Consider the following 12880-nt stretch of genomic DNA (forward strand, 5'->3'; position numbering starts at 1 on the left):
AGGACTGGTCTAGGGGGTTCCATATCTTAAAAACAAGATTTCCAGAAGGAAAAGAAAAAAGAAAGCAGAGGTCAGGCAGTTTTTCAAGAACTATTTCCAGAAAATGTCTCAGAACTGAAAGTTTCTGAATTAAAACAGCCCACAAAGTATCCAACATAATGGATTAAAACATCACCACCAACCCCAATTGTAAAATTTTGAAAAATCTGGAGAAAAAATTGGGAGGGGAGAAATATCTACAAGCTTGTAGAAAGGCAAAAACAAGTTTCATGTAAAATATCAACTATCAGCCAGGTGTGATGGCTCAAGCCTGTAATCCCAGCATTTTGGGAGGCTGAGGCGGGCAGATCACTTGAGGCCAAGAGTTAAGAGACCAGCATGGGCAACATGGCAGACACCCTTCTCTACTAAATACACAAAAATTAGTTGGGCATGGTGGCGTGCACCTGTAATCCCAGCTACTAGGGAGGCTGAGACAGGAGAATCACTTGAACCCAGGAAGCAGAGGTTGCAGTGAGCCAAGATCATGCCACTGCACTCCAGCCTGGGCAACAAAGTGAGACTCTGTCTCAAAAAAAATAAAATAAATAAAATATCAACTATCAAAATAATACCAGATTTCTCAAGTTACTATAATGAAGCAATACCTTTAAAAGTCTGAGGAGGCAGGGCGTGGTGGCTCACGCCTGTAATCCCAACACTTTGGGAGGCCGAGGCGGGTGGAACACGAGGTCAGGAGTTTGAGACCAGGGTGGCAAGTAAGGTGAAACCCCATCTCTACTAAAAATACAAAAATTAGCCAGGCGTGGTGGTGGGTGCCTGTAATCCCAGCTACTCCAGAGGCTGAGGCATGAGAATCGCTTCAAACCGGAAGGCAGAGGTTACAGTGAGCCAAGACTGCGCCACTGCACTCCAGCCTGGGCAATAAAAGTGAAATTCCGTCTCAAAAAAAAAAAAAAAAAAAGTCTGAGGAAAACATATTTTCATAGAATTCTATACTCAATTTTTTTTTTTAAGAGATGGGGTTTGGCATGTTGCACAGGCTAGTCTCGAACTCCAGAGGTCAAGAGGTCCACCCACCTCACCCTCCCAGAGTGCTGAGATTACAGGAATGGGCCACCGTGCCCAGCCCACTCAAACTATAAGAGTAAAATGTTTTATACATTGGAGACCTCAAAAACTCTGCTTTCTATACACCCTTTCTTGTGAAGCTTCTGGAACACACACTCTTTCAACCAAGAAAGAAGTATGAGATCCAGAAAAGAGTTTCCAAAACAGAGAAGGATAAAGATAACAATAAAAAGAAAAGTGTACGATGCTTAGAGAGAACCAATATAAAATTAAGTAAGTCAAAAAGCTCCAGGAGAGACTTCTGACCTCTGCAAGATGATACTGATTGAATTCCAATGTGTCTGAACACACTTGGAAGATATTATTTAGATAAATTAGTGATAAGAACAAAAATAAAAAGCAAATGAAATGACAATTAATAACTCCAGGGAAGATTTTTAAAACTGAGCAAGGAAGGAAAAAGAAAACAGAATTCTATGTGGGTCAGCTATGACATATAAATTATATGACTACAATTTAAATATTTATAATGATGCCAATGCTATTAATCTTGACAAAATTATGCTGTAACTGTGTGTGTATGTAATGGAACACAAGTGGAAAGAGGGAAATCCTCATCTTTCCCAGTGGGAAGTTAGTAAGAATATAAAACAGAAAAATTAAGAAGTAGCAATATAAACATATTACTAAGATAAATAAAGGCAAATATCAAAAGAATCAACTAAAAGAGCTAAAAGTGGTTTCCTTCGGAGAGCAGGCAATAGGAGTAAAGGTGAGGAACTGGAGAACTAGCTGAGTGCAGAAGCGTATGCCTGTAATCCAGCACTGAGGCTGAGGCAGGAGGATCTCTTGAGCCTAGAAGTTTGAGACCAGCCTGGGCAACAAAGTGAGACCCTGCCTCTACAAAAAATTAAAAAATTAGCTGGGCACAGTGGCATGTGCCTGTAGTCTCAGCTACTTGGGAGGGTGAGGTGGGAGAACTGCCAGAGCCCAGGAGGTCAATGCTACAGTGAGCCATGTTCATGCCACTGTATTCCACCCTGGGTGACAGAGACCCTGTCTCAAACAAACCAACAAAAAATTGCAGAGCTACTGGTTTTGTAACAAGCTTTGTAGAACTGTTTGACTTTTCTAAACAATGTGCATGGATAATTTTAATAAAAACAAAAACTGTATTTGAAAGAGACAGAACACTTACCAATATACTTTTCTTGCTTTTTGAATAGAGGTAACAGTCTGAACTTCTTTTAATGTTTGCTTTGTTTTCTTTTCTGCTGACTTGAATGCCTATTTATAGAAAAGAGTTTTAAAAACAATTTGTTAAGAATGTATTTAAATAACACCAAAGTAAATAATGGGGCAAGAATTTTTTTAAATGTCACAAAATGGCACAATCTACACACACACACACAAACACACACACACACAAATACGCATACTTGAAAGTAATGAAGAAATGAAAATATTTTTGCCTGAAGTATTAAAATAATCTAAACTAAAGAATTATTACATGAAAATATTTGCCCAAGACCTACAAAGTAATAAATACCTTGTCATTTTCTAGATACTGAGTACCTATCATATGCTTGGTTCTAGGCTAGATGCCATTAGAGATATAAGAGTGAACAAGATGGACAAAGCCCCCACTCCCACCCCACTAGGTCTAGAAGAGACAACTATTAATCATATAATCCTTTAAATAAATATATAATGGTGAGTGCTTCTAAAGAAGCTACAGGAATATAACAAGGAAACCTGATTTACACTGGGTTATGGTCAAAGAAGGTATCTCTGAGGAAATGACATTTAAGCTGAATCCTCAACGACTAACGGGGTTATCAGGCAAAGAATAGGAAAAAGGGCATTACAAGCAAAAAAAAAAAAAAAAAAAAAAAAAGACCAGCAAGTACAGCAAGTAGTAATCAAGGGCATAATGTCAAGAAATGAGGTTGAAGCAATAGACAGAGGGCCAAGTCATGAAGGCCACTCATTTAACAGCTATTAAAGTGCCTACTCTGTTCCAGGCAATATTCCAGGGATTGGGATGCAGCAATGAACAACACAAAGATTCTACTTTCATGCAATCTATATTCTAGAGGGAATCCAGAAAAAATATTCAAATAAACATACGTTGGGCTGGGGGGAGTGTTTTTCAAGAAGAAAATAAGGCAAAATAAAGAGAGATTCAGGGTGGTACTATCGTTAGTAATGAGTGGTCAAGGAAGGATTCTCTGATTAAATCTCATTTAAGTGGATATGTAAATGAAGAGAGGGGTCAAACTGAAAATTCCAGGTAGAGAGAACAGCAAGGGCAAAGACCCTGAGAGGGGAGCACGTGTCATTATTTTATGAACAGCTAAGATCCCAGTGTAGCCAGAAAGAGTGTATGAGAGGAGGAATGCAGGTGTTGAGATCAGAGGGGAGGAGATCTCCCGTCCTTCTTGCAGGATAGGAGAAGGGCTCTGAATTGTATTAAGATGGGAAGCAACTGGAAGAGAAAAAGGACTTCACTTTCGATTTATTTATTTTAATATATTTTTTGAGACGGAGTCTCGCTCTGTCTCCCAGGCTAGAGTGCAATGGCATGATCTCAGCTCACTGCAACCTCCACCTCCCGGGTTCATTAGATTCTCCCACCTCAGCAGCCCAAGTAGCTGGGATTACAGGTACCCGCCATCACGTCAGGCTAATTTTTGTATTTTCAGTAGATATGGGGTTTCACCATGTTGGCCAGGCTGGTCTCAAACTCCTGGCTTCAAGCGATCCACCGGCCTCAGCCTTCCAAAGTGCTGGAATTACAGGCATCAACCACCACACCCAGTCTTCACTTTTGATTCAAAAGGATCACAACAGGGCTAGGCATGGTGGCTCACACCTGTAATCCCAGCACTTTGGGAGGCCGAAGGTCAAGGCCTGAAGCGGGCGGATCACCTGAGGTCAGCAGTTTGAGACCAAGCTGACCAACATGGTGAAACCCCGTCTCTACTAAAACTACAAAAATTAGCTGGGTGTGGTGGCGGGCACCTGGAATCCCAGCTACTTAGGAGGCTGAGGTGGGAGAATCGCTTGAACCTGGGAGGCAGAAGTTGCAGTGAGCTGAGATCAAGCCATTGCACTCCAGCCTGAGCAATAAGAGCAAAACTCCATCTCAAAAAAAAAAAAAAGGGTCACAATGGCTGCTATGTGGAGAACAGACTGTAGTGGGAAAAGGAGGAGGAGGAGAGAGATCCAATAAGAGGCTACTGTCATAGTCCATGTGAACACAGAGGTGACAGGGGACTGACCAGTGGAAATAATGAGTAGTAGCCAGATTCTGGCTGTACTTTAAAGAAAGAACCAAAGGATTTACTGATGGATTGCATGATTTATGGGAAAAGAGTCCAGGATATCACAAACATTTTTAACCTGAGTGAACAGAAAAATGAAGGTGTTATTTACTGAGATGAGGAAGAATAGGGGAGGAGCAGTCCTGGGGGGAAAAAAAATACTGGAAATACATATATTTAAAGCAAAGTTAAGTTTGAAAGATACTTCTGAATTAGAAAACCTCATTTAAACAGAAGAAATAATTATGTCCATTAAATTACGCAGGCACAAACAACTAACATTCACTCTAAGAAATACTCAGTACCTTCTCAGCAGCTTCAACAGTCTTTTGTGTTTTCTTAGCAGCATATCTCTTGTGATCATAATACCTAGAAAAACATATTTCTCTTAAATTTTAAGTATAATATTTATTCTTCAGTTTTCTACTTAGTTCTAACTTGACAAATTCTCAAATTATACGGAACAAATCAGAACAAACTGTATAATTAACAAAACTAAATTTAAAAAAGTATTTTCACCCAAAAAAAGTATGCATGTACAAGTGAAATTTAAAAATTTTTTTAAATGTCCTTAATTCCTTAATTTATTGCAGATAACACTTGGCCTAAAATGTAAAGTTAAATGACTTACTTTTTGGCATTGGCATATGCTGACAAGCTGAGATCAACATCTACAAGTAACGGCTTATTTTTCTGAGGCTTCTGCAGCTGTTTATTCTTTTGTTTTTTCTTTTTTCCTTTTGGTGGTTCGGTTTCATTTTTCTCAACACTGACGTCACCATCAACATCATCATCTTCCTCCTCTGATAACAAGTATGGATTTCTATTAAAAATATTCAATAGCATTTCACTAACGTCAATGACATCACTTTTATTTTCAATTTTTTTTTCAATAAAATTATAAATGGTTTACAGTACTGGAAGTTTCATTATTTATTTTAATCTAAATTAAGTTTTTTCCCTTTCTTTGAGAATTTCAAAATATGAAGAAAAAATGTTTAATACAGTGAACAATTAAAATAACAAAATAAAGACAAGCATTAACTGCTTGACTAAGAGTCAAACTTACCTTAGCAGCATTGTAACATGGTTTGTTTGTAGTTTTAATTCTTTGATTGCACTTGCAACAGGGTCTCCTTGAGCCTGGGCTTCTTTCACAATTAACCCAATTTCTGTCCAATCTATCTGGTTAGCTAAAGCACTTCGAACTACCTGAATGGCTCTGTCAACTATTTGTAGGTTCATTTCTATGAGCTCTCCTTTCAGTTTGTCTATTTCCTTAAAAAACAAACCACACACATTTACTACATTGCCAGTTAAAGTTAACATTTTTGAAAAAGCACTGAGAAAGCCAAACATAATACCTGAGCCTGCTGAAGAGCTTCCAATCTGTTTTCGTGATCCTTTCGAACATTATCTAATTTCTTCAATGCTTGCTTTTCCTTTTATTGGCAAAACAGATTTTTTAAAAATTAGATTTCTCCTACCTCATGACATCCCTCTCTTACTTCCCAACACTCACTATCCTGACCCCATCTATGCTGTTATCTAGCTAGCTGAAGTTCCCATAGTCTACCACCCTAGGCCTATCCCACTACAATGCGTTCCATGCCCCAAAATTACTTCTCCTGTCTTCCTAACTCCCACTCCTTATATAGAAAGGTATTTTGATTACAGCTTACTGTGTATATAAGATATACCCCTAATACCCTTGGCATTATTCAAACAGGCAGAAATCAAGACATTTTTTCCTATGGCTGAAAGTAAAGTTTGGGAGAACGAATTCTTTATTTTTTTTTAAATAATAGAGACCGGGTCCCGCTATGTTGCCCAGGCTACTCTCGAATGTCTGAGCTCAATCCTCCCACCTTGGCCTCCCAGAGTGCTGGGATTACAGGCCTGAGCCACTGCACCTGGCAGGGAATGAATTCCCAAAGAGCATAAATTACCAAATGACTTTGTATTTTTTGCTACTTTTGATTTTCTCAGAACTATTTCCAGTATTTTACAGAAACTTTTTCCCCTAAATTAATAAGACAAAGGCTCATGGTAGTTATTTGACCTTCTATATGGCATTTTATCATATATACTTTTCATTTCAAGGTTATCAATTGGGGGGCAAAATTTCTAACACTAGCAATATCATCAATTAATGAGTATTTAAATGCTAGATGAAATATTTTTTAAAATTTAGATAAGAATGATGACTATTAAAACCCACAAAATGATTACCAAAATAAATCACTAGTATTTTGACACCCATGAAACCATGGGGTTCAGTTTACTAGCCAAAGTGCTGCCACCATGTGGTAATTACATGATGTATATAATTCATCTGACTGGCCTACCTGCTTTGAAATTGTGCTATGATTAACTAATTTTTAAAAACTGAAGGGGAAGTGGTACAGGGATTCAAACAATTTGATTTTTTTTTCTTTAAGGCAGAGTCTCACTCTGTCACCCAGGCTGGAGTGCAGTGGCACAGTCTCAGCTCATTGCAACCTCCACCTCCCAGGGTCAAACAATTCTTGTGCCTCAGGCTCCTGAGTAGCTGGACACCCATACCACACCCCATTAATTTTTGTATTTCCAGCAGAGACAGGTTTTCACCATGCTGGCCAGGCTGTTCTCGAACTCCTGACCTCAAGTGATCTGCCCGCCTCGGCCTCCCAAAGTGCTGGGATTTACAGGCGTGCGCCACCGCGCCCAGCCTCAAATAATTTGAAATTTTTGCACACATATTTTAAGACTGTTTTTGAAAAAATCAAATCCCCTTCAAATCAAGAGGGACTATTAACAATTTATGAAACTGTTCTGCAGCAAATGCTCTAAAAACATGGTCAAATGTGCTGGGAAAATACTGTATATCACTTCTTTTGGAGTCATGATACACAGAAAACATATTAAGACTTGGCTTTAAAGTCCATTTAAAAAAGAAACAGTTTAATGATAAACAATATCCCCTCCTCTGGCCTATTTAAAATCTCCCTAAAACAGTATCTCCTTAACAGCAATGTTTGAGAAGCTTTGGGTTGTTCTGAGCAAACCACATTAAGGTGTAAATAACAGGCCTCACGTTCCCACCGTATTTTCCTTTTTTTACAGAATATCTGAAATACTCATGAAACAAATGAGGACATACTTTTCAACAATAAAATCCCCCATGGACCTTCTTCATAAACCTTTATCATAAATAAAGAGGCAGGTCAGAGAGTTCCCATACTACTTCTTACACTCTTTCTGAAAGGCTACCCTTTCCTATATCATCTACCCATCAAACCGCTAAAGACTAGCTGGTTTAATATGTGTTTTTAATAATACATACCTGTTGTAAAGCTTTTAAGTCAATTTTCTGGCCTTCTATCTTGGAATAAAATTCATCCACCGCCTTATTAAAAAAACAGACAAACAACTAGTTGGAAAAAAAAGCGCAGTCTCTACTTCAACTTGCATACACAGAATTTTATTTTACTTTTTTTTTTCTTTTTTTTTGAGACAGAGTCTCACTCTGTTGCCCAGGCTGGATTGCAGTGGCGCGATCTAGGCTCACTGCAACTTCCACCTCCGAGGTTCAAGTGATTCTCCTGCCTCAGCCTCTCAAACAGCTGGGACTACAGGTGCACCCCACCACACACCGCTAATTTTTGTAGTTTTTCAGAGACAGGGTTTCACTGTGTTGGCCAGACTGGTCTTGAACTCCTGACCTCAAGTGATCTGCCTGCCTTGGCCTCCCAAAATGCTGAGATTATAGGCATGAGCCAGCGTGCCCAGCTGCATACACAGAATTTTAGATTCCATTGTGTTTCATAACACCACTCAAAGAACTTGAACAGATTTCCAGTAAATGTATTATATGGCTAAACAGTATCAAGAATCAAATGAAGTTCAAACCTCTGGTCCTTCATCCTGAAATAAAGTGGCAACAATTATTTCCAACAGCTGTATCTGTGACGACACTGATCTTTAATGCCCAGATTCACAGTGAATGTAAAGCAAGTATAGTTTCAGTTTCTCAATAGAAGCAAGTTGATATTAACAGCTCATATCATGCTAACTAACTGGTAAAGGAACAGAACGGAAAACCCACCTTGTCAAATGATTCAAATTCTATATATGGACATTGTGAATGTTGAGAAAACAAGAAAGGATGAAATTCCTCATACCTGTAAAACATATTTATAATATCACATTCGAGAACATTAACAAACATCCAAAGCAAATTGACCCATGCCTATATGCTTACGTGAGTATGTCTTCAACTGGTTTATCTGCTTCCAAGCTTGGTTTTATTTCTCTTTTCTGAATGATATATCCCTACAAAAATGCAACATTAAAATCATTCCTATTCATAATTAACAAAGATTTACTTCTTTTTTTTTTTTTGATACAGTCACGCTCGCTCCATCACCCAGGCTGGAGTGCAGTGGTGTATTCTCGGCTCACTGCAACCTCTGCCTCCCGGGTTCAAGCAATTCTCATGCCTCAGCCTCCCAAGTAGCTGGGATTACAGGTGTGTGCCACCATACCTGGCTAATTTTTGTATTTTTAGTAGAGACAGGGGTTTTGCCGTGATGGCCAGGGTGGTGTCGAACTCTTGGTCTCAAGTGATCCGCCCACCTTGGCCTCCAAAAGTGCTGAGATCACAGGTGTGAGCCACTGCACCTAAAAATTTAGTTTCTGTGACTGATATTAATTTGCACCTAATCCAAAGGTTTACTTTCTATGACTGATATTAATTTTAATTTTCTATAAATAGTTATACTTTGAAAAGGGAAGAAAAACACTCATAAGCTACTGGGTAATTCAAAAAATATTTAATGGTTGGGAGCTGTAAATCACAACATTTTTGAAAAGGGCTGACAAATGAAAATGTGCTTCTCTATCTGAAACTAAAGAAATAACTGTAAATTCCTCAACTTTTCTGAAGAGCCGATACTAACCTGACATTGTACTTTCTATAACAGACAGGGAACAGAAAAAAACTTATAAACCAACAGAAACTTTTAAAACATGATCCTGGGCCGGGTGCAGTGGCCCATGTCTATAATCCCAGCACTTTGGGAGGCCAAGGCAGGCGGATCACTTGAGGTCAGGAGTTCGAGACCAGCCTGGCCAACACGGTGAAACCTCATCTCTACTGAAAATATAAAAACTGTCCAGGCATGGTGGCACGTGCCTGTAGTCCCAGCTACTCGGGAGGCTGAGACAGGAGAATCACTTCAACCAGGGAAGTAGAGGTTGCAATGAGCCAAGATCATGCCACTGCACTCCAGCCTGGGTAACAGAGCAAGAGTGTCTCAAAAAACAAAACAAAAAAACTATCCTGCAATAAGCATATTACAGATAACAATTTTCCAAATTAAAATAAAATGTATATATAATGATCCTTTAATGAACATTTAATTTCTGAAAACCCAAATAAATCACAACAATATATAGTAAGTATACATGGTGCTACCTTCCCACTGAAGTTGGATGTTGTTTTCATATAGTCTTCTGCTTTCTGCAGAGAAACAAGTACTTTTTCAATATCTAATGGTGGGGGAAAAAAAGGAAAAAAGGAGTGCCAATCAAGTGTCAATTAACCGTGGCTAAACAACTATGTAGAAAAACAGGAAAGTGCTTACGAAATAATGTTGCGTTCAAGAAAATTAGAGATAGTGATTTCATGTTTATAACCAGTATATGTGGATATATGGTTTCATTTTGAACAGCCTGTTGTCCAAGTAGCTTTTATTGAATCATCCACCCTTCCCTCCATGACCTGAAAGGAACTTTGTTCATAAACTAAATTCCCATATTATTTCAAACTATTTTTGGAATCTTTATGCTATTCCTTCTCCAAAAACTTACAGTTTTAATTACTATAGCTTCATATTTTAATCTGTGAAGGGTTACACAGACAGTAATAAATCATTACTAGTATTTTCCAGAGTTATCCTGAACATTTTCACATGCTTTTGCTCCATATAAACATCAGAGTCATTTTATAGAAACAAACAAAAACAAAACACCATCACCAGCACCTGTTGTCATTTTATGAGTGCACTGATTTAGTATATTGCAGAAACTAAAACATTCACTAAAATCTTATTCAATTTTTTTTTTTTTGAGAGTGGTGATACTTGTTTTTGTGGGGTTTTTTGAGATGGGGGTCTCACTCTGTTGCTCAGGCTGGAGTGCAGCTGTGCAGTCACCACCCACTGCAGCCTCAAACACCCAGGCTTAAGTGATCCTCCCACCTTAGCCTCCCAAAGTGCTGGGATTGCAGGCATGAGCCAGTGTGCCCGGTCAAATGTTTTTCATTCTAGAACCACCTGCTCCCTTATTACTTTCCCAGAAAAAATTTTCATAGTTTAAAAAAAACGAAATAAATGAAAAATGTACCATGCAGACATACCTTTAGTTTCAAGTTTTTCATCCACTTTGACATTACCCGAGAATCCATTTTCTAAAAGACAGTGTTCAATGAGAGCTGGTCCATAGGCTATAAATGCAGAGGATATTACTTTTAGTATTTTCCTATAAATTCTTTTTTGTTTTTGTTTTTTGAGATGGAGTTTTACCCGTCGCCCAGGCCGGAGTGCAATGGTGCAATCTTGGCTCACTGCAACCTCTGCCTCCCACCTCCTGCCTCAGCCTCCTGAGTAGCTGGGATCACAAGCACCCACCACCATGCCCAGCTAATTTTTGTATTTTTAGTAGGGACAAGGTTTCACCATGTTGTCCAGGCTGGTCTCGAACTCCTAACCTCAGGTGATCCACTCACCTCAACCTCCAAAAGTGCTCAGATTACAGGTGTGAGCCACCATGACCTAGCCTAAAATTTAACATTCAAAATATAGCACAAATTTATATCCCAATATCAATGATCTGCTCAATAACAGTGGCTGGTGAAAACAATAAGTTTACTTATTTTGAAGTGTTACTTAGAAATGACAATTCTAGTTCTTAGACTGGGTGCGGTGGCTCATGCCTATAATCCCAGCACTTTGGGAGGCCAAGGCAGGCGGATCACCTGAGGTCGGGAGTTGGAGACCAGCCTGACCAACATGGAGAAACCCCATCTCTACTAAGAATACAATAAATTAGCCAGGCGTGGTGGCACATGCCTGTAATCCCAGCTACTCAGGAGGCTGAGGCAGGAGAATCACTTGAACCCGGGGGGCGGAGGCTGTGGCGAGCCAAGATCGTGCCATTGCACTGCAGCCTGGGCAACAAGAGTGAAACTCCGTCCCCCGCCCCACCCCCCAACCAAAAAAAAAAAAAATGACAATTCTAGTCCTTAAAGAAATTTGAAACTACAATTAACTTACAAAAGTCAGTGCAAGTTATAGGAATTTAATGGGCTTCAACCACAATGAGGATTTATCCCTGGAATGCAAGGTTGGTTTGGCAACCAAAAATTGGTTAATATAATACTCCATATTGATAAAATAAAGGAAAAGAGCCATATATCATTTCAGTAGATGCAGAAAAAGCATTTGACAAAATTCAACACTAATTCCTAATAAAAACTCTCAATAAACTAGGAATAGAGGGAGCATTCTCAACCTTATAAGGACACCTATGAAAAACCTACAGCTAACATGATAATTACTGGTGAAGGACTGAATATTATCCCCCTAAGATCAGGAACAAGGAAAGAATATTCAGTCTCACACTGCTATTCAACATTGTACTGGAAGCTATAGCTAGCACAATAAGGCAAATTAATTAATAGCATTCAGATTCTAAAGGAAGAAGTAAAGCATCCTTATTCACAGATGACATGATCCTGTATGTTAAAAAATCCTAAGGAACCCACAAAAAAAACCTACTAGAATGAATAAACAAGTTTATCAGGTTTGCAGGATACAAAAACCAATATATAGAAATCAATTGTATTTCTATGCAAAAATGAAATTAAGAAAATTCCACTGACAATAGCATCAAAAAGAACAGAATGTTTAGGAATAAATCTAACTGAGAGAAATTAAAGATCTAAATAAATAGTCAGACATTCTCTCTTCATAGAAGACTCAATGTAGTTAAAACGGCAATTCTCCCCAAACTGATCCACAGACTTAATGTAATCCTTACCAGGCCAGGCAGTGGCTCACAGCTGTAATTGAGACCAGCCTGGCCAAGAAGGTGAAACCCCATCTCTACTAAAAACACAAAACTTAGTGGGTGTAGTGGCACACACTTGTAATCCCAGCTACGTGGGAGGCTGAGGCAAGACAATCACTTGAACCCAGGAAATGGAGGTTGCAGTGAGCCGAGATCATGCCACTGCACTCCAGCCTGGGCAACAGAATGAGATTGTCTCAAATAATAGTAATAACGTAATCCTTATCAAAATCCTATGAGGCTTTTTTCATAGAAAGTAACAAGTCAACTCTAAATTTTATAAGGAAATGCTGGCCGAGCGCAGTTGCTCACGCTTGTAATCCCAGCACTTTGGGAGGCTGAGGCGGGCAGACTGCTTCAGTTCAGGAGTT

The 12880-nt window shown here is 38.9% G+C and overlaps 1 protein-coding gene across 3 annotated transcripts in view; it reads right to left on the reverse strand.

Annotated features, from left to right (window-relative positions):
• NEMF (nuclear export mediator factor) overlaps positions 1-12880 on the reverse strand; it is a 70815-nt gene that overhangs the window by 41371 nt on the left and 16564 nt on the right. For 2 of the 3 annotated variants that reach the window (XM_003831741.5, XM_003831740.5), the window contains exons 7-16: positions 10798-10884; positions 9856-9929; positions 8641-8711; positions 8485-8560; positions 7723-7785; positions 5762-5839; positions 5467-5675; positions 5029-5220; positions 4703-4766; positions 2270-2358 (exon numbers count right to left, since the gene is read on the reverse strand). In XM_003831741.5, coding sequence (XP_003831789.1) covers positions 2270-2358; positions 4703-4766; positions 5029-5220; positions 5467-5675; positions 5762-5839; positions 7723-7785; positions 8485-8560; positions 8641-8711; positions 9856-9929; positions 10798-10884 — 1003 coding nt within the window. The remainder of the gene's footprint in view (positions 1-2269; positions 2359-4702; positions 4767-5028; positions 5221-5466; positions 5676-5761; positions 5840-7722; positions 7786-8484; positions 8561-8640; positions 8712-9855; positions 9930-10797; positions 10885-12880) is intronic. The other variant, XM_063596196.1, reaches the window with a different exon arrangement.

This window comes from Pan paniscus, chromosome 15 (assembly GCF_029289425.2).
Source record: "Pan paniscus chromosome 15, NHGRI_mPanPan1-v2.0_pri, whole genome shotgun sequence".
NCBI classification, from domain to species: domain Eukaryota; kingdom Metazoa; phylum Chordata; class Mammalia; order Primates; family Hominidae; genus Pan; species Pan paniscus.